This window comes from Saccopteryx bilineata, chromosome 8 (assembly GCF_036850765.1).
Source record: "Saccopteryx bilineata isolate mSacBil1 chromosome 8, mSacBil1_pri_phased_curated, whole genome shotgun sequence".
In the NCBI taxonomy this organism is placed as follows: Eukaryota; Metazoa; Chordata; class Mammalia; order Chiroptera; family Emballonuridae; genus Saccopteryx; species Saccopteryx bilineata.
The window spans coordinates 50,825,782-50,846,485 of NC_089497.1; the positions used below are offsets into that span (position 1 = coordinate 50,825,782).

General features: G+C 40.5%; 1 protein-coding gene and 1 pseudogene across 2 annotated transcripts in view; both read right to left on the reverse strand.

Annotated features, from left to right (window-relative positions):
- POLQ (DNA polymerase theta) overlaps positions 1 to 20,704 on the reverse strand; it is a 136,219-nt gene that overhangs the window by 5,581 nt on the left and 109,934 nt on the right. For both annotated transcript variants that reach the window (XM_066241868.1, XM_066241869.1), the window contains one exon: positions 18,614 to 18,738. In XM_066241868.1, coding sequence (XP_066097965.1) covers positions 18,614 to 18,738 — 125 coding nt within the window. The remainder of the gene's footprint in view (positions 1 to 18,613; positions 18,739 to 20,704) is intronic.
- LOC136312158 (small ribosomal subunit protein eS12-like) lies at positions 25 to 18,021 on the reverse strand (annotated as a pseudogene).

Sequence of the window (20,704 nt, forward strand, 5' to 3'; positions counted from 1 at the left end):
GAGAAACAAAAGCCAAGGGTTTTTTTATTTCTTGCATCTGAAATACTACTCTATGACACTGTTGGCCTGAGACTCTTTGCCACAGTCCTTAACCACCACACAACTGCTATCAACAAAACTAGAGCTTTCCCCCTCTACCGATTTTACAGAGGCCTCCCCATTCCTCTAGCTTCTTCTTGTTGTCAACCACAATCAGATGGATTTGGTGTTCAGCACAAAGGGCCTCTACCAACTGGACATACACAGGCACATCACAGTTGGATGGAAGCACACAAAGGTGGGCTTTGTGCTTGTCTAAGGCTGTGGCACCTTTGCAAATTCTGCACTAGGCCTTGGATGAGGGCAGTCTTCGGCAACTCCTGTAAGGCAGTAGTCCATTACACCTCCAGGTGCAATGCCATCCTGTGCCCTGGCAGTGGGTTATGGTTGGAGCTGAATCTCCAGTGCACCCAAGCTCTGTCTCATGCAACTCTGCTCAGCAGGGAAGGAGCAAGGATATCAACTCTTAAACAGCATCAAAAGAATAGCAAATGGAATGACCTAGAGCTCCAGATTCTGTGCTGTCATCTACCTGGTAAACAGAAGGTCAGATTGCTTCAGGTTTAAAATATTCAACACTCCATTAAGAACCAAAAGCTATATCACACTTGAAATGTATTTAATAGTTCAAATTGTTTTATTTTTAAAACATATATCACCAGTTACAGCTGTTCTAAACTTCACTCACAAGGTTCTAGTCCTCAAAATACAACTCCTATAGGTCCTAAATAGATGTAAGAAGAGGGTTAGTCTTTGTGATGTGAGTTGCAATGTTCCAAGTACATACCCTGCATCAGTGGCCTCTTAGTGAAATGTAGAGCTGGCCACTGGCAGGTCTGCAGCCCTCAGGTATGAATCAGAGCTTTTAATGGGCTGCTAGGGCTAATCATTAGCTGCTAGTGAAGATGCAGATTCTAGGTCCTTAGGTGCTAAGCTAGAACTTTCCTGAAACTCCTGTTTCCATGAGCTTCTTGGCAGGCAACCATGGCCGCTAAAGCTCATCATCCTGAGACAGTAGGAATGAGGTCTGGGTTCATATTCAAGGTGTAACCTACCCATGAATACCATTCCTATTGTCCTATAAGGTCTCAGAAAATGGAATGGGCCTGGCCTGTGGTGGCGCAGTGGATCAAGCATTGACCTGGAATGCTGAGGTTGTCAGTTGGAAACCCCAGGCTTGCCTGGTCAAGGCACATGTGGGAGTTGATGCTTCCTACTCCTCCCCCCTAGGAAAAGAAAGAAAGGAAGGAAGAAAGGAGAGAGAGAGAGAGAGAGAGAGAGAGAGAAAAGAAAGAAAGAAAAAGAAAGAAAGAAAGAAAGAAAGAAAGAAAGAAAGAAAGAAAGAAAAGAAAGAACGAAAGAAAGAAAAAGAAAGAAAAAAGAAAGGGAGGGAGGGAGGGAGGGAGGGAGGGAGGGAAAGAGTCCACCTGCTAGAGTGATCTTGTAGCTTGGGTGGTGTTCACTGGGCCCTGGTCTCCTGGGTACATCTAACTCCTAGCGTATTAAATACCTGCTAAAGAGAGAGGCTTTTAAAAAAAACCCCACTAACTTTTCTTTTGTCAAAAGCTGATGATCCACTGTAAGCTCACTCAGTCGTCACTGTTTAAAGAGTGACTGAATTTCAGAGTTCTACTGACCTCCCCCCCCAGTTGACACTCTGTGTAATGTGTTATATCATTGTTATTGCCATATTCCCCCACGTATAAGACGCAATTTTCTTGGAAAAATTTGGGGTCTAAAAACTGGGTGCGTCTTATAAAGTGGTTGGAGGTTTTTTTTGGTTTTTTTTTTTCTGAAGCTGGAAACGGGGAGGGACAGTCAGACAGACTCCCACATGCACCCAACCGGGATCCACCCGGCACGCCCACCAGGGGCGACGCTCTGCCCCTCCAGGGCGTCGCTCTGCCACGACCAGAGCCACTCCAGCGCCTGGGGCAGAGGCCAAGGAGCCATCCCCAGCGCCCGGGCCATCTCTGCTCCAATGGAGCCTTGGCTGCGGGAGGGGAAGAGAGAGACAGAGAGGAAGGGAGGGGGGGTAGAGAAGCAAATGGGCGCTTCCCCTATGTGCCCTGGCCGGGAATCGAACCCGGGTCCCCCGCACGCCAGGCCAACGCTCTACCAGCTGAGCCAACGGCCAGGGCTGCAGATTTTTTTATTTGCACTTCCCGCTTTTTCGTGCTTGTTTGTGCGCTCATTGTTGAAGACAGGGATTGTTCATCAGACACAGATGAGGACAGGGTAAGGGATGGGAGTTTTGACAGTGATGAGGAGGTGTATGAATTTTATGAGGAATAAAACTTGAGTTCCATAACTTTATGTAATACTTTTTTTCCAAAGTTCGGGCCCCCCAAATTAAGTGTGTCTTATACATGGGGAAATAAGGTACTTACTGCCTTTCTCTGTGAAGTTACACCGCTGCACCCATTATCATGTGATTTCAAGTGTTTTTTACTCTAAAAGCATGGCCTTGACTTGTTTTTGGCCAATGAACTGTGAGTAAAACTGAAATACAACACATGTAAGAAGTTTTAAAAACTATCCACCATTGTCACAAAAATGGCCTAACCTAGACAGGGACTCTTCCTTTGTTCTGGGTTCCAGAGTGAAAAAGATATGAACAGAGCCACAGTCAACAGAGAGCCAAACTACAACATAAATTAAAAATAAAGCTGCTTATTTCCCTGGCACCTGGCTGGATAGTTTGGTTGGTTAGAGCATCATCTCGATATAGATAGAGGTTGCTGAAGGGATCCCAGTCAGGGCACATACAGAAACAGATCAATGTTTCTATCTGTCTCTCTCTCTCACCTTTCCTCTCTCTAAAATCAATAAATAAATTTTAAAAGATAAAATAGAGCTGCTCATTATATAAGCCACTGGAATTTTAGGGCTGTTTGTACTGACATAAGCAAGTAAAAATATGACTAAAATGTATACTTTATCCTCATGATATTTTACTTTCCTGATTCTCTTCCAAAATGAGAAAACTTGTCAGTTGTAGTTTTGTGTCCCAAAATCTAAGAGTCTTTATGACCAGGGATATTTCACATACCTAAAAAAATAGGTTTCTGATAATGGAAGATTAGGTCTTTGAATCAACTCATAACGATTGAAAAAGCTGAAATTGCTTTTTTTGCAGATGATTAACTGCGTAGATAGAATATCAAAAAGTTTCTACAGATAAATTATTGGAACTAATATGTAATATTTTAAAGGTTTCTAGACAAAAGGACAACAGTAAAAAGAATTCTATTTCTACAAGCAATCAGCCAAGGATTAGAAAAACATTTTAAAAAACATACCATTTGTAACAGCATCAAGACTTTTAAAATATCTAGTTATAAATCTAATAAGGAACATATACGATCTCTTCCCCAAAACTACAAAACACTATTGAGAGAATTTAACAAGACCTAAAGACCTAAATAAATGGACAATAGATCATGTTCATGGATTGAAAATTCAAATTCACAAATATGTTTATTAATTCCATCTTGATCTGTGAACTCAAGGCAATCATAATAAAATAGAAAAAAATCCCAACATGATTTTGTGTTTGTGTGAAAATTTACAAGCTGCTCCTTCAATTTATACAGAAATGCAAAGAACCAAGAATAGGCAAATATTTGGGGGAAAAAAGAACAAGATAAGACAATTTATTCTGTCAATTTATCAAGACACCTCATAAAGCTGCATAACTGAGGCAGTGTGGCGTGTCTAAACAATGAGCAAATACAACAGACCAAAATAATGTGTCCAGAAACAGAAACCCATAGTTTTTGATTGTGGCAAAGGTGGCACTGCAGAGTGGGGGGTGGCAGACACAGCTCAATCTTTTCAATAAATAGTTTGGGACAACTGTACACCCATGTGCAGCGGGGGAACCCGACCCTTGATCTCATATACATGACAACCAGTTCCTGTTGACTGTAGCTATAACTGTAAAAGGCAAAAGAAAAATTTGTAGAGAATATTTTCTTGATGTTGGGGTAGAGAAAGCTTTTTAAAACAGATCAGGGAAAGCATTACAATAATATAAAAGACTGATAAATCCAAGTAAGCAAAGGGCTCATACCTGGAATATATCAAGGACTCACATAAATCAGTTAAGGACAGGCAACACACACACACACACACACACACACACACACACACACACACACACACTAAATTATTGAGACTTAAACATACCCTTCACAAAAGAAAATACCCAAATGGTTAATAAACCTTTTAAAAAGGATCTCAACATCACTAGTTGCCCCCAAAAAAGCAAATTAAAAGCACAGTGAGTTACTATTACACAATGACCAGAACGGCTAAAATTAGAAAGACCAATGATATTGAGAATGTAAATATAATACACATGGCTGATGGCAATGTAAACTGGGATAACCACTCTGCAAAGCAGTTACACAGTACATACTAAAGGTAAAACTATGTACTCAATGACTCAGCAATTGCAATCTAAGGTCATGGAATTGGGCACATATACACACCAAAAGACATACAGGGTAGGGAAAAAGTCGATTTATAGTTTTTCATATGGAATAATTAACAAATAATAACATGAGCAAACTCTGTGTTTCACATACTCACAACTGTAAACCCACTACTGCCTCACCGTATATGAAATGTTGATAGCCAAACGTGGAAATAAACACAATGTCTGCAAACACGAGAATGGATAAACTGTTGGTATGTTCCTTTATTTAGCTGAGAAGTTTCAGCTAAATAAAGACATAAATTATAGCTGTATACAACACTAGTGAATCTCACAGATTTATATTTGAAAAAAAAATCCAGATCTAAGGATACATACATTATGATTGTATTTAAATAAAATTCAGGTTCACACAAAACTAACCTATAGTTTTATAGGTTTATGTGTACAGGGGGCACTTGGAGGGAACATAAGGAAGTCTTCTGAGGTTATAGAAAACATTTTTTTTTAATTCAGTGAAAGGAGGGGAGGCAGAGAGACAGACTTTCACATGCACCCTGACCAGGATCCACCTGGCAAGCCCACTAGGGAGTGATGCTCTGTCTATCTGGGGCATTGCCCCATTGTTCAGCAACTAAGCACTTCTTAGCTCCTGAGGTGGAGGCCATGGAGCCATCCTCAGCACCCAGGGCCAACTTGCTCCAATCGAGCCATGGCTGCAGGAGAAGAAAAAGAGAGAGAGAGAAGTGAGAAGGGGAGGGGTGGAAAATCAGATGGGCACTTCTCCTGTGTGCGTTGACTGGGAATCTAACCCAAGACATCCACATGCCGGGCAGCCAACCAGCCAAGGCCTGGAAAACTTCTCTATCATAATCAATGATGGCAGTTATATGGGCACATACATACATAAAACTTCAAGCTTATACTTAATATTTGTGGCATTTACCATATATGTTATTTTTCAATAAAAATTTTAGCAATAGGCTGAATTGTGGTGGCATAGTAAAGTGTTGACCTGGAACACTGAGGTTGTCAGTTCAAAACCCCTGGCTTGCCGGGTCAAGGCATATACAAGAAGCTACTACTATGAGTTGATGCTTCCCGCTCTTCCCCCCACACCACCACCATCCCTTCTCTCTCTCTCCTCTCTCTAAAATCAATAGATAATTTTTTTAAAAATTTTAGCAATAAATAAATACTCTCTCCTCATATAAAATCACTAAGAGAATGAAAAGGCCAGACACAGTGTGGGAACGAGTATTTTCCACAAATGTAACCTATAATCTCCTAAAAATCAATAAGAAAAAGATTGCCAGCCTGACCAGGCGGTGGCACAGTGGATAGAGCATCAGCCTGAAACGCAGAAGACACAGGTTCGAAACTCAGAGGTTGCCAGTTTGAGCACGGGCTCATCCCACTTTAGTGCAGGCTCACCAGCTTGAGCGTGGGATCATAGACGTGACCTTATGGTCACTGGCTTGAGCCCAAGGTCACTGGCTTAAGTAAGGGGTCACTGGCTCCACTGAAGCCCCCTGGTCAAGGCACATATGAGAAAGCAACCAATGAACAACTAAGGTGCCACAACAAAGAACTGATGCTTTTCATCTCTCTCTCTCTCTCTCTCTCTCTCTCTCTCTCTCTAAGGAAAAAAAAAAAAAAGACTACCCAACAACAACAAAAATAAACAAGAAAATTTGAATTTGAATAGACACTTTCCCAAGAAAAAAAATGGCTAAAAAATATTTGTTAAGTTACTTTAACTCATAAGTATTAAAGGAAATGCAAATTAAAACTAAAGAATAGTTTAAATTATATTAACTTACTAGCAAATGTTGGAAAGGATGTAGAGCAGTTAAGAACTCTCACACACTCTGATAGAAGGACTGCTACAACTGCCGTGAAAACAACTTGGCTTTATTTACTAAAGCTGAACATAAGCAGTAATTCTATGACTAAGTCTTGACCAAGCATGAATGGAAGCATCTGTGCTCCAAGAACCTTGGGTAAGAATGTTTAAACACCAAGATCCATAACAGCTCCAACTGGAAACCCAAATGCCCATCAATGGAAAAAATGGGTAAGTTGTGGAATATCCATACAAAAGCATACAGCTACCCCTATATGAAACAACATGAATGCCTTTTCTGTGTAATGTTGAAAAAGAAGCTAGACACGGAAGAGCACTCATACGTGATGTATACAGAAGTCAGTAATACATAAAATGAAACTATAGGATTAGAAGTTATGACAGAGGTTATTCCTGGGAAGGCAATGGGTAGTAATTAGAAGAGGCATGAGGGGGTTTCCGGGGTGCTGAACAACATTCTGTTTGGTGACTTGGGTAATGGTTACACAGGTGTAGCCCTATGATAATATACTCAAATTTACATTTGTTTTCTGTGCTTTTTCTATGTATATTTTTCAATGCAATAAAAATTAAACAGTAAAACAAAACAAAACCGAAACCAAAATATATATATATGGCTATATTTACTCTATTCCTAATTCAGAGGGTTGGATTTGCTTTTTCTTAGCAAGAACATAACAAATCAGTTAGATCTTGACATCAAAAGTTTTCCCATCAGAAGTCTTACTCTCGCCTGACTGGTGATGGCACAGTGTATAGAGTATCAGCCTGGGACACTGAGGTCCCAAGTTTCAAACCTTGAGGCTCACCAGCTTAAGCGCATGGATGGTGGCTTGAGCATGGGATCAACATGATCCCATGGTCACTGACTTGAGTCCAAGATCACTGGCTTGAGCAAGGGGTCACTGGCTCAGCTGGAGCCCCCCGGGTCAAGGCACATATGAAAAGCAATCAATGATCAGCTATAGTGCCACAAGTATAAATTGATACTGTGTCTCCTTTCTCTCCCTTCCTGTCTCTCTCTCCAAAAAAAAAAAAAAAAAAAGTTTTACTCTCTGCAAGATGTTCATTGCAGCATTATTTACAATAATAGCCAAGCTGGCCAAGTGCCTATCAGTAAATGAATGGATAAAAAAGCTATGGCACATTTACACAATGGAATACCACTCAGTCATAAAAAGAAAGAAAACCTTACCTCTTGCAACAGCATGGATAGACCAGAAGAGTGTTACACTAAGTGAAATAAGCCAGTCAGAGAAAAAAAAATACCATATGATTTCACTTATATGTGGACTCTAATGAACAAAATAAACAAAATAGAAACAGACTCATAGATACAAAGAACAGCCAGATAGCTGTCAGAGGGGAGGAGACTTGGGGGACTTGGTAAAATAGTTAAAGAAATTAAAAACAAAACTCATAGACACAGACAATAGTATGGTGATTACCAGAGGGAAAGGGAGGTGGAGGGAGGTAGAAGGTAAAAGGGGGACAGATGGTGATGGAAGGAGAGGTAACTTGGGGTGGTGAACACACCATGCCATATAAAGATGATGTATTATAGCACTGTACACCTAGAACCTATGTAATTTTAATAACCAGTGTCACCCCAATAAATTCAATTAAAAATAGAAATTAAAAGGAAAAATCCTGCCTGGATGGTTGGCTCAGTAGATAGAGCGTTGGCCTGGTATACGGGCATCCCAGGATTGATCCCCAGTCAGGGCACACAAAAGAAGCGCCCATCTGCTTCTCTCCCCCTTTTCCTCCCCCTTCTCTTCCCACAGCCAGTGGCTCGATTGGTTCTAGCATTGGCCCAGGCACTGAGGATGGCTCAGTTGGTCCCACGTGTCAGCCTGAGGTGCTAAAAATAGCTTGGTTGAGTCAAGCATTGGCCCCAGACAAGGATTGCCGGTTGAAGCCGGTCAGGGCATATGTGGGTGCCGTCTCACTATCTCCCCTCCTCTTACTTAAAAAAAAAAAAGAAAAGAAAAGAAAGAAAGAAAAAGGAAAGATACTACCAATTTAAACTACTATAGTAGCATTAAAAGAAAAAGTCTTACTCTTACATCTTTGGGTACAAAAATATTAGTTTTCAAAAAGTTATATTGTTTATTTATATTAGCAACTCTGTCCTCCATTTTTCATCATGTAAATTCTAAGAAATATAACCAATTCCTGTTATATCAAATTCATATTTCTCATCCTATTTAAAACCTACTATCCTTCTACTATCTGGCTCCATCTGACAAGTTGAAAACGATCTACCCCCAAGTGACAACTCAAACTCTCCATTCCTACCAGACTGGCTTCTAGCCAACTCTCACTCAAATTCTTATTTACTTGTAATTGTCTTTTTCTCATGCCCAATAATCTAAATTTTAAGTCATCTTTAAGAATCTGTTCAAATCCTACCTTCTTCCTGAAACCCAAATAATTGAATGTTATTTTTATATAGTTTTAGTTTGTTTTATCAGTTCTAACGCATTTTAAGATTTATTTTTCTATCCTTGATTACAGTGTCTAGTTCATTTAAGAGAAGGTAAAAGCCTGGTAAACATCTGATGTCTGTATGTGGATATATGGGAGCTAGAAAGAGAATGAAGAAGTAATAGGAAGCCAACTATTCCTCCATGGTCCCTAAGAGCATCAGTGCTCGGAAGGCTTCTGGATTCAGACAGAAGTTTAGCAGTTGCCCTGGCCGGTTGGCTCAGCGGTAGAGTGTCGGCCTGGCGTGCGGGGGACCTGGGTTCGATTCCCGGCCAGGGCACATAGGAGAAGCGCCCATTTGGTCCTTCCTCTCTGTCTCTCTCTTCCCCTCCCGCAGCCAAGGCTCCATTGGAGCAAAGATGGCCCGGGCGCTGGGGATGGCTTCTTGGCCTCTGCCCCAGGCGCTAGAGTGGCTCTGGTTGTGGCAGAGCGACGCCCCGGAGGGGCAGAACATTGCCCCCTGGTGGGCAGAGCATTGCCCCTGGTGGGCGTGCCGGGTGGATCCCGGTTGGACGCATGCGGGAGTCTGACTGTCTCTCCCCATTTCCAGCTTCAGAAAAACACACAAAAAAAGAAGAAGTTTAGCCGTTTGAGGGGTGGGCATTTTCATTACATACAATATGTCGTGGACACTGACATGCAAAACTATGAGGAAGGGCAAAATACAACCAGTTAAAATAGAAAAGATCTGAACTAAAATAGAAGTTTAAATGCTCATATACACAGAATGCTCTTACAAATCCCAGTGATTTCAGAAAGAGATTTTATGCCTAAATTTGAGAAAATACCATCAATAAGTATTTAAGCTGATGGTTAAAAATAGGCTTATTTCATATTTTGGGTATCCTAATAACCTCGAATAAGCTAGTTCTTTTAAAATAAACAAGTAGAATGAGCCAAAAAAAAAAAATCGCAATTTAATGACTGGCTAATCTCTGAAGATACTGGCAGTCTTCAGGTATGTGTGTGATAAAAAAACTATCATATAGTATCTGAAACAAAACATAACTAGCAAAGGCAAGAATTAAGTTTATTTATAACTTATTATCGAAACTAAGAGGACTCATCAACCAAGGAACACTGAAGAAGCCACACCGAGACTGGTAGGAAAAGCGGAAACGCGGAGAGGGCTTCCCAGCTCCTCGGAGCGAACGGCAGCAGAGAGAGACTCACGTGGCGGGAAATGAGTTTAGCAGAGAGGAAAGGGTCCTGAGCCCCAGGAACAAAGCCCCAGTTTGCAGCCCCAGAGCCCAGAAGAGGCGTAAGGACAGTATTTAGCTGGAAACAAGTCAGGATACTGTTTGTGAGAGAGTCTGATTTCTCAGACCCAGGATCCTTCTTAAAGGGACCGCGCAGAACATCTCTCTCAAAAACAATCACCTGGGGCTCCTGGGGATGGGGGGAGAGAGGAGAGGACCACAGTAACAGGAAGAGAGTGTAATCTAGGAGACATAGGGAGAAACATTTTGGGAGATAGCCACCCTAACCCCTGGGACGAGTCACTCCCCAAAGATGAAGTGAATATTACCCCCGGAAACAGCAATACCAGCAAAGGGAAGCAGAAGAGCAGCCAAACAAGCTCCCCCGCGGCATTCAGAGCAGAGTCACATAGAAGGAGGGAGTTTTCGGGTCTACAGTAGTGAGTCTTAGGGTCCGAGCTGCAACGCCCCCACCCACGTGGCTGAGGGCGCACCGGAGAGCGGGCGGCAGCGGGAGACAAAAGCACGGTTCTGCTGGCAGGGGCGGAAGCCGGCTGGCCACCACTGGGCTCAGGTGTGAGCTCAATCTTGCCCGGCTGGGGAGAAGGGGTCGTGCAAAAGCAGTCAAGCTCAGCTGCCGGCAGCCTGTAATCCAGCCTCTGGGAGAAGGGCGGGAACCCCAGAAAGGGTGGAGACCAGCCCCTGAGCAAGGGCAGAGGAGCACAGCCCTGCCCTGCCCGTGCAACCCAGGCTTGCGGTCTGACTTGGTAGCCGGCTCCTCTCGCAGGGGTGTAGCCAAAAGCCCAGAAGAGGCGGAGTTCTGCTACGGAGCTGATCTTGGGCACGCAGCCCTGCCCGGCGGTAGAGCCAAGGCTAGCAGCTGTTCCTTGAGTGGGAACCTCCTGCAAGGGCAGGGCGAAAGCTCGGAAACAGGCGGAGACCCGCAGCTGAGCAAAGGTGCTCGCCAGTGCCCTCAGGACTGAGCATAACGTCATACACGGGGGCGGGGCAAAGGCCAAGGCCACCAACCCTTGTGCACCCGAGCACATGATCATAGCCACTCCCGTGAAGAGAAAATGCGGAGGCAGAGAAATACAACACAAATAAACCAACAGAAATTCCCAGAAAAGAACCTAAGTGAATCAGATATAACCAAATTACCAGATGCAGAGTTTAAAATAATGATTGTTAGGATGCTCAAAGATATTAGAACAACCATAGATGGTCATTACGAAAACCTAAATAAAGAGATAACAAATATAAAAAAGGACATTGAAATAATAAAAAAGAATCAGTCAGAAATGACATATACAATATCTGAAATAAAGAATACAATGGAAGAAATTAAAAGCAGGATGGATGAAGCAGAGAATCGAATCAGTGAGTTAGAGGACACAATAAATAAAGGCATGGAAGCAGAGCAGAAAAAAGAAAAGAGACTCAAAAAGTCTGAGGAAACTCTAAGAGAGCTCTGTGACAACATGAAGAGAAATAACATCCACATCATAGGGGTTCCTGAAGAAGAAGAGAAAGAACAGGGATAGAGACTTTGTTCAAACATATTATAGCGGAAAACTTCCCCCAATTAAGGCAGGAAAACATTTCACATGTTCAGGAAACACAGAGAAGTCCATTAAGGAGAAACCCAAAGAAACCAACACCAAGACACATCATAATTAAAATACCAAATCTAAATGGTAAAGAGAAAATATTAAAAGCTGCTAGAGAAAAAAAGACGATCACCTACAAAGGAGCCCCCATAAGGATGACTTCTGACTTCTCAACAGAAACACTTGAGGCCAGAAGGGAATGGCAAGAAATATTCAAAGTAATGCAGAACAAGAACCTACAACCAAGACTACTTTATCCAGCAAGGCTATCGTTTAAAATTGAAGGAGAAATAAAAAGCTTTACAGACAAAAAAAAACTCAAGGATTTCACTACAACCAAACCAAGGCTGCAAGAAATGCTAAGGGACCTGTTGTAAACAGATCAAAGGAAAAAAAGAATATAGCAAAAGAGAAATACAGTTTTAAAGAAAAAAAATGGCAATAAACAATTACATATCAATAACCTTAAATGTTAATGGATTAAATGATCCGATCAAGAGACATAGGGTAGCTGCGTGGATAAGAAAACAGGACCCATATATATGCTGTCTACAAGAGACACACCTTAAATCAAAAGATGCACACAGACTGAAGATAAAAGGATGGAAAAAAAGATTTCACGCAAATGGAAATGAAAAAAAAGCTGGGGTAGCAATACTTATATCAGACAAAATGGACTTTAAAACAAAGACCATAGTTAGAGATAAAGAAGGTCACTACATAATGATAAAGGGAGCAATCCAAAAGGAAGATATAACCATTATAAATATCTATGCACCTAATATAGGAGCACCCAAATATATAAAGCAGACTTTGATGGACTTAAAGGGCGAGATCAACAGCAATACTATAATAGTAGGGGATTTCAATACCCCATTAACATCATTAGATAGATCCTCAAGAAAGAAAATTAACAAAGAAACAGCAGACTTAAAGGACATATTAGATCAACTCGATTTAATAGATATCTTCAGAACCTTTCACCCTAAAACAGCAGAATATACATTCTTTTCAAGCGCTCATGGTACATTCTCTAGAATAAACCACATGTTAGGACACAAAAGCGGGCTCAACAAATTTAAGAAGATTGAAATCATATCGAGCACTATCTCTGATCACAATGGCATTAAACTAGAAATCAACCACAATAGAAAAATTGAAAAACATTCAAACACTTGGAAACTAAATAGCATGTTATTAAACAATGAATGGGTTAACATTGAGATCAAAGAAGAAATTTTAAAATTCCTAGAAACAAACGATAATGAGCATACATCAACTCAAAATTTATGGGACACAGCAAAAGCAGTCCTGAGAGGGAAGTTTATAGCATTACAGGCATACCTCAAGAAGCTAGAAAAAGCTCAAATAAACAACTTAACCCTGCATCTAAAAGAACTAGAAAAAGAACAGCAAGTAAAGCCCAGAGCTAGTAGAAGGAAGGAAATAATAAAGATCAGAGCAGAAATAAATGACATAGAGGCTAAAGAAACAATACAGAGGATCAATGAAACCAGGAGCTGGTTCTTTGAAAAGGTAAACAAGATCGATGAACCTTTAACGAGACTCACCAAGAAAAAAAGAGAGAGGACTCAAATAAATAAAATTAGAAACGAGAGTGGAGAAATAACAACTGACACAGCAGAAATACAAAATATTGTAAGAAAATACTATGAAGAACTGTACGCCAAAAAACTAGCCAACCTAGATGAAATGGACAAATTCCTTGAATCATATAATCTTCCAAAAATCAATCTGGAAGAATCAGAAAACCTAAACAGACCAATTACAACAAATGAGATTGAAACAGCTATCAAAAAAACTCCCAAAAAAGAAAAGTCCTGGGCCTGATGACTTCACAAGTGAATTCTACCAAATATTCAAAGAAGAACTAACTCCTATCCTTCTCAAGCTATTTCAAAAAATCCAAGAGGAAGGAAGACTTCCAAACTCCTTTTATGAGGTGAGCATAATTCTGATTCTAAAACCAGGCAAAGATAACACAAAAAAAGAAAATTATAGTCCAATATCCCTGATGAACTTAGATGCAAAAATCCTCAACAAAATATTAGCAAACCGGATCCAGCAATATATGGAAAAAATCATACACCATGATCAAGTAGGATTTATTCTTGGGAGGCAAAGCTGGTACAATATTTGCAAATCAATCAATGTGATTCATCACATAAACAAAAGAAAGGAGAAAAACCACATGATAATTTCAATAGGTGCAGAAAAAGCATTTGATAAAGTCCAGCACCCATTCATGATCAAAACTCTCAGCAAAGTGGGAATACAGGGAACATACCTCAACATGATAAAGGCCATCTATGACAAACCCACAGCCAACATCATCATCAATGAGCAAAAATTAAAAGCAATCCCCTTAAGATCAGGAACAAGGCAGGGGTGCCCCCTTTCACCACTCTTATTCAACATCGTTCTGGAAGTCCTAGCCACAGCAATCAGACAAGAAAAAAAAAAAAAGACATCCAAATTGGAAAAGAAGAAGTAAAACTATCATTATTTGCAGATGACATGATATTGTATATAGAAAACTCTAAAGTCTCAGTCAAAAAACTACTAGACCTGATAAATGAATTTGGCAAGGTGGCAGGATATAAAATCAATACTCAGAAATCAGAGGCATTTTTATACACTAATAATGAACTGTCAGAAAGAGAAATCAAGGAATCAATCCCCTTTACCATTGCAACCAAAAAAATAAAGTACCCAGGAATAAATCTAACCAAGGAGATTCAAGACTTGTACTCGGAAAATTATAAAACATTGATAAAAGAAATCAGGGAAGATATGAATAAGTGGAGGCATATACCGTGCTCATGGTTAGGAAGAATAAACATCATTAAAATGTCTATATTACCCAAAGCAATTTATAAATTCAATGCAATACCGATTAAATTACCAATGACTTACTTCAAAGACATAGAACACATATTCCAAAAATTTATATGGAACCAAAAGAGAACACGAAAAGCCTCAGCAATCTTGAAAAGGAAGAAAAAAGCAGGAGGTATCACACTTCCAGATATCAAGTTATATTATAAGGCCATTGTACTCAAAACAGCATGGTACTGGCATAAGAACAGGCACATAGATCAATGGAACAGAACAGAGAACCCAGAAATAAACCGACAGCTCTATGGACAACTGATATTTGACAAAGGAGGTAAGACAATACAATGGAGTAAAGACAGCCTCTTCAACAAATGGTGTTGGGAAAACTGGACAGCTACCTGCAAAAAAATGAAACTAGACCACCAACTTACACCACCCACAAAAATAAACTCAAAATGGATAAAAGACTTGAATGTAAGCTGTGAAACTATAAGCATCTTAGAAGAAAACATAGGCAGTAAGCTCTCTGACATCTCTTGCAGCAATATATTTGCTGATTTGTCTCCACAGGCAAGTGAAATAAAAGACAGGATAAACAAATAGGACTTTATCAAACTAAAAAGCTTCTGCACAGCTAAAGACAATAAGAACAGAATAAAAAGACAAACTACACAATGGGAGAATATATTTGACATAGCGTCTAATAAGGAGTTAATAACCAAAATTTATAAAGAACTTGTAAAACTTAATACCAGGAAGACAAACAATCCAATCCAAAAATGGGCAAAAGAAATGAATAGACACTTCTCCAAAGAGAACACACAGATAGCCAACAGGCATATGAAAAAAATGTTCAACATCACTAATGATTAGAGAAATGCAAATTAAAACCACAATGAGATATCACCTCACACCAGTCAGAATGGTGCTCATCAATAAAACAACACAGAATAAGTGCTGGCAAGGATGTGGAGAAAAGGGAACCCTCCTGCACTGCTGGTGGGAATGCAGACTGGTGCAGCCACTGTGGAAAACAGTATGGAGATTCCTCAAGAAATTAAAAATCGAACTGCCTTTTGACCCAGCTATACCACTGTTAGGAATATACCCCAAGAACACCATAGCACTGTTTGAAAAGAAGAAATGCACCCCCATGTTTATGGCAGCATTGTTCACAGTTGCAAAGATTTGGAAACAGCCCAAGTGTCCATCAGAGGACGAGTGGATTAAAAAGCTTTGGTATATATATACTATGGAATACTACTCAGCCATAAGAAATGATGACATAGGATCTTTTACAACATGGATGGGCCTTGATAACATTATACTGAGTGAAAGAAGTAAATCAGAAAAAACTAAGAACTATATGATTGCATACATAGGTGGGACATAAAGATGAGACTCAGAGACATGAACAACAGTGTTGGGGTTACAGGGTGGGGGGAGGAGAGGTAGGGGGTTGGGGGAGGGGAGGGGCACAAAGATCATGGCTTTTCAGCATTTGCCATATTCCCTCCTTAATCTATAGACAGACAGCAAATATTTATGTATGGTATTCCCACTATAAAGACTGCTGTCTTAGGGACAAATGCTGATAAACTATTTCAGCAGTTCCTCCTTCTTCAAAGACTTATATGTCAACATAGAGCTCCATGTTTCATAGGACATACTCACTCCATGCTCCCTGGAGCTTTAGCACAAGGGAATGCCCCCCCTTTTTTTTGTAGTATTTTTTCTTTTATTTATTTATTTTTTGTATTTTTCTGAGGATGGAGATGGGGAGGCAGTCAGACAGACTCCTGCATGCGCCTGACTGGGATCCACCTGGCATGCCTACCAGGGGGGAATGCTCTGCCCATCTGGGGTGTTGCTCTGTTACAACCAGAGCCATTCTAGCAACTGGGGCAGAGGCCATGGGGCCATCCTTAGTGCCCGGGCTGGCTTTGCTCCGGTGGAGCCTTGGCTGCGGGCGGGAGGAGAGAGACGAAGAGAAAGGAGAGGGGGAGGGGTGGAGAGGTAAATGGGTGCTTCTCCTGTATGCTCTGGCCAGGAATCGAACCCAGGAATCCTGCACACCAGGCCGATGACTCCGACGGGTCTACCATATCATGCTTTTTACTTAAAAAAAAAAATTTACATTTCTTTTGAATGCGGATGAACAGAAGACACCAAATCTTTTTTGCCTGCACACTACTACCTTCTTTATTAGATCTAGCTAATAACACTGTTTTGTCTTTTTCCAAATAGCTCCAGATATATGGAAAAGATTTATATAGGCGGATGGGGATCCTCAAACCCCTCAGCGAGATCTTCTGAGAATGGCTTTTAAGATACCTAGAGGCAGAAAAAGCCCAATATAGATCAGGGGAACTACCAGCTTTTAGGATACACCCTTAAAGGCTCCAACGCCCCAAAGGGGTCTCATAGGATGCCATCTGGGTCCTACTTCAATAGTGGAAAGGAAGGTCACTAAAGCCTGACAGGTTTACATGCCTCTGCTGTGAGGAAACAGGGACACTGGAAGGTGGGCTTCCCCCTAGCTCCTCTAAGGGAGGGTTCAGTCTCTTCCAGCCCTGCTCCAGCCACCTATGATGTAACCTTGCCCAGAAAGCTGGGGTTTGCCACTGAAGGCTGAAGGTGCCCAGGGCCGTCGGCCCCATCTACGACACTGTGGACGAGCCTAGGGTATTTCTTCCAAGAAGCAGGTAAACTGATCTCATTTGCACAAGGGCCACTTAACTATGTTTTGCCTGAATAGTCAGGGTTTTTTATTCTTCCCTCAAAGATCTCTGTTGTGGGTGTTGATAGTCCTATTTTCTGCTGCTTTGCTTAATATATAGTGTTTCCTTTATTCCTCCTACCTCAATGCCCCATTCATATTTCAGGCTGGGACCTACTCCTAATTTAGAGCTCTCTTTCCTCCTTTTGCCAACTTGTATTATGAATTTACCTTTGCCACCAGCTTAGTGTATCCCAAGGTTTTCTTTACCATGCCACAGTCACAGAGCTCCAGGGAAAAGCAACCTGGTCTCAACTCTCCAGGCAGAGGAGAACAGAAGCTCCATATCCACGCATGCTGCAAATGGCTTTTTCCAGTCTACCTGAATCATTACCAGCTAGAAGCAGCGGGCATTGGGACTTGGACATGAGCTGCAAAGTATAGAATGGTGACAATAATTCCAGTGCCATGCGGATTTTTCCTGTGGGGAAATTTCCTGGATTCCTGCTCCCTGTGACAGCTCCTAACAGACTGAACTGTGGTTGGGTTGCATTTTTCAGGGATTTGGCATGGTGATGGGGCCAACTTGGACTTGGTGAACATGTTAAGGACACTACTCTTTTATGGATTCTTGCTGTATGGGCCAAGAGTTTGCTTGAAGGCTTTTAATCACTGTAAAAAAAAATAGAGGACTGGATGAAGAAGATGGGGCACATATACACCATGGTATACTATTCAGCTAGGAGAAATGATGACATCGGATCACTTACAGCGGAATGGTGGAGTCTTGTTAGCATTGTGCGAGGTGAAATAAGTGAATCAGAAAAAAACAGGAACTGCAGGATTCCATACATTGGTGGGACATAAAAGCGAGACTATGAGGCATGGACAGGAGTGTGGTGGTTACGGGGGGTGGGGGGAGGGAAGGAGGGAGAGGGTGAGGGTGAGGGGGAGGGGTACAGAGCGAACTGGATGGAGGGTGGCGGAGGACGATCTCTCTTCGGGTTATGGGTATGCAACAGAACTAAATGATAAAATAACCTGGAAATGTTTTCTTTGAATGTACGTACCCTGATTTATTGATGTCACCCCATTAAAATAAAAATTTATTTATAAAAAAATAAAATAAAAATAAAAATAACTTATTATCAAAGCTAATAAGTAACTGGCTAACTGAAACATCTTTAAATGAAGTATTATAAAAGTGAACCAATATTTACATTAGTCTCCAAAGACTGAGATGAGCCATCACTTCAAAAGTCCTTAATGAAACAGGAGATCCAATTAATATGCTAGTGAGTCCCTCTAAGGGACATTAGCAGCATTTATCTTTGTTGAAAAGTATGTCATTAAAATTTTAAGTTAAAAATCCAGAGAATTTCAACATACATGAGCTTTATGATAAGGGTTGTTGTCTTTGATTCCTGGTAAATATCTTCGCCTTCCCAAAATGGTCCGAACAAACCCATCTCTTTTACAATTCTTCACTGTCTGTTTCATAAAATGATTAATTCCTACAGAGAAAAAAAAAAAGAAGTACAACTAAAGTCCATTCTTAATTTCATTCAATAGGCTCAATATAGTGAAATTTATCAAAACCCTAATATTACACCATCATTTGCATATAAACTTTTATTCATTTTTATAGATAAAAAATTAGAAATAAAAAGGACTTTAGAAACAACATAATGTAACTCTTTGTTTTTTAGCCAATAACAAAAATAAAAATATTAAACTTCAGAACAAGAAGCAAGTACTAAAATCTAGGATGTTTTACTCCAGGATCTTAAGAGGATTCCATGCTACTTTTCACAGGTTTCTGTTCTTTGATCACCTTAATCCTCTTTTACTCTTTGATCCTATCATTTCCAGGCTTAAAACATTCTAACCAGCTCCTTGCTACCATCTAAACTGCAATCCAAATAGGATCTAACTGAAATTAATGCATGAGATAAATTACCCATTGGGAACATACACAACCAACTTCTTAAAATTCAAAAAGATTATGTATAGTGTACTATTCAGACACATTTGTGTTCCTTATACAGCCTTTATCCTTTACAAAATAGGACCATTCTTATGTCTGATGGATCTCCAGGATGAATTCTTTGCTCTAGGTGGGTCAATCTCTTCACTGCTCATTCCTGTCTCTCTATATGCTATAGATCAGGGGTCCCCAAACTTTTTACACAGGGGGCCAGTTCACTGTCCCTCAGACCATTGGAGGGCCGGACTATAAAAAAAAACTATGAACAAATCCCTATGCACACTGCACATATCTTATTTTAAAGTAAAAAAACAAAATGGGAACAAATATAACATTTAAAATAAAGAACAAGTAAATTTAAATCAACAAACTGACCAGTATTTCAGTGGGAACTATGCTCCTCTCACTGACCACCAATGAAAGAGGTGCCCCTTCTGGAAGTGCGGTGGGGGCCGGATAAATGGCCTCAGGGGGCCGCATGTGGCCCGCAGGCCGTAGTTTGGGGACCCCTGCTATAGATAGAGATTCTTTCTCTATATACTCTAAAATGCAAAGTATAGAGACTGTGCTGATCTAACTTTATTCGTAAAAGCAACTTCTGCTTTCTCATAGCTCTGCTTATCCTAAGTAATAAACAGTAAAGTCTCCTAATTGAACTCTTCATTTGAAGATTTCTATTGTGTGGCTGGCACAGGAAAGACAATTGAGGAGACTGTGGGTGATAGGAAGAAGAAAAAAACTTGCCCTGCCTAATAAAGTTGGTGGTATTTGACCACCAGCATGAAAGTACAGAAAACAATCAAGCTCTCATCTTTTTCTCTTTAAGAATTACTGTGATACTGTTGAGTGAAGAGCCAACAAAAAGATGAGATTTAAGGGAGCTCTAAAAATCCTCTTACCTGACTCTGTAGGAGGCCTTCAAATATTCAGAAATTGTAAGAACTACTTTTAAAAAAACTACCACCCTGGTTGGATAGCTCGGTTGGTTAGAGCATCATCCCAAAGCACAGAGGTTGCCAGTTCGATCCCCAGCCAGGGCACATACAGGAACAGATTGATGTTCCCGTGTCTCTCTCTCTCTCTCTCACTCCCTTCCTATGTCTCTAAAAAAAACTACCAATTTTGAGATATAATTTACATAAAATAAAAGGCACTCACTTTAGGTGAACAGTTTGACCATACTATAAAAAGCCACACTGTGAAGTGGTTGTACCATTTTACAACTCTACCCGCAAGGTAAAAGATACAATGCTTTTGATTTTAGTCATTTATTTTTGTTTTTGTAATGGTATCTCTTTGTGGTTTTAATTGTCTTCTCCTTGATGACTAACAATGATAACATTTAATGTGGTCATTCATATATCTTCTTTTGTGAAGTGCATGTTCAAATCTTTGGCCTTTATTTTATTGGATTTTTTGCCTTCTTAGGATTGAGTTGTAAGAGTTTTTTATATATTCTGAATGCAAGCCCTTTGTTAAATAATAGGAACTGC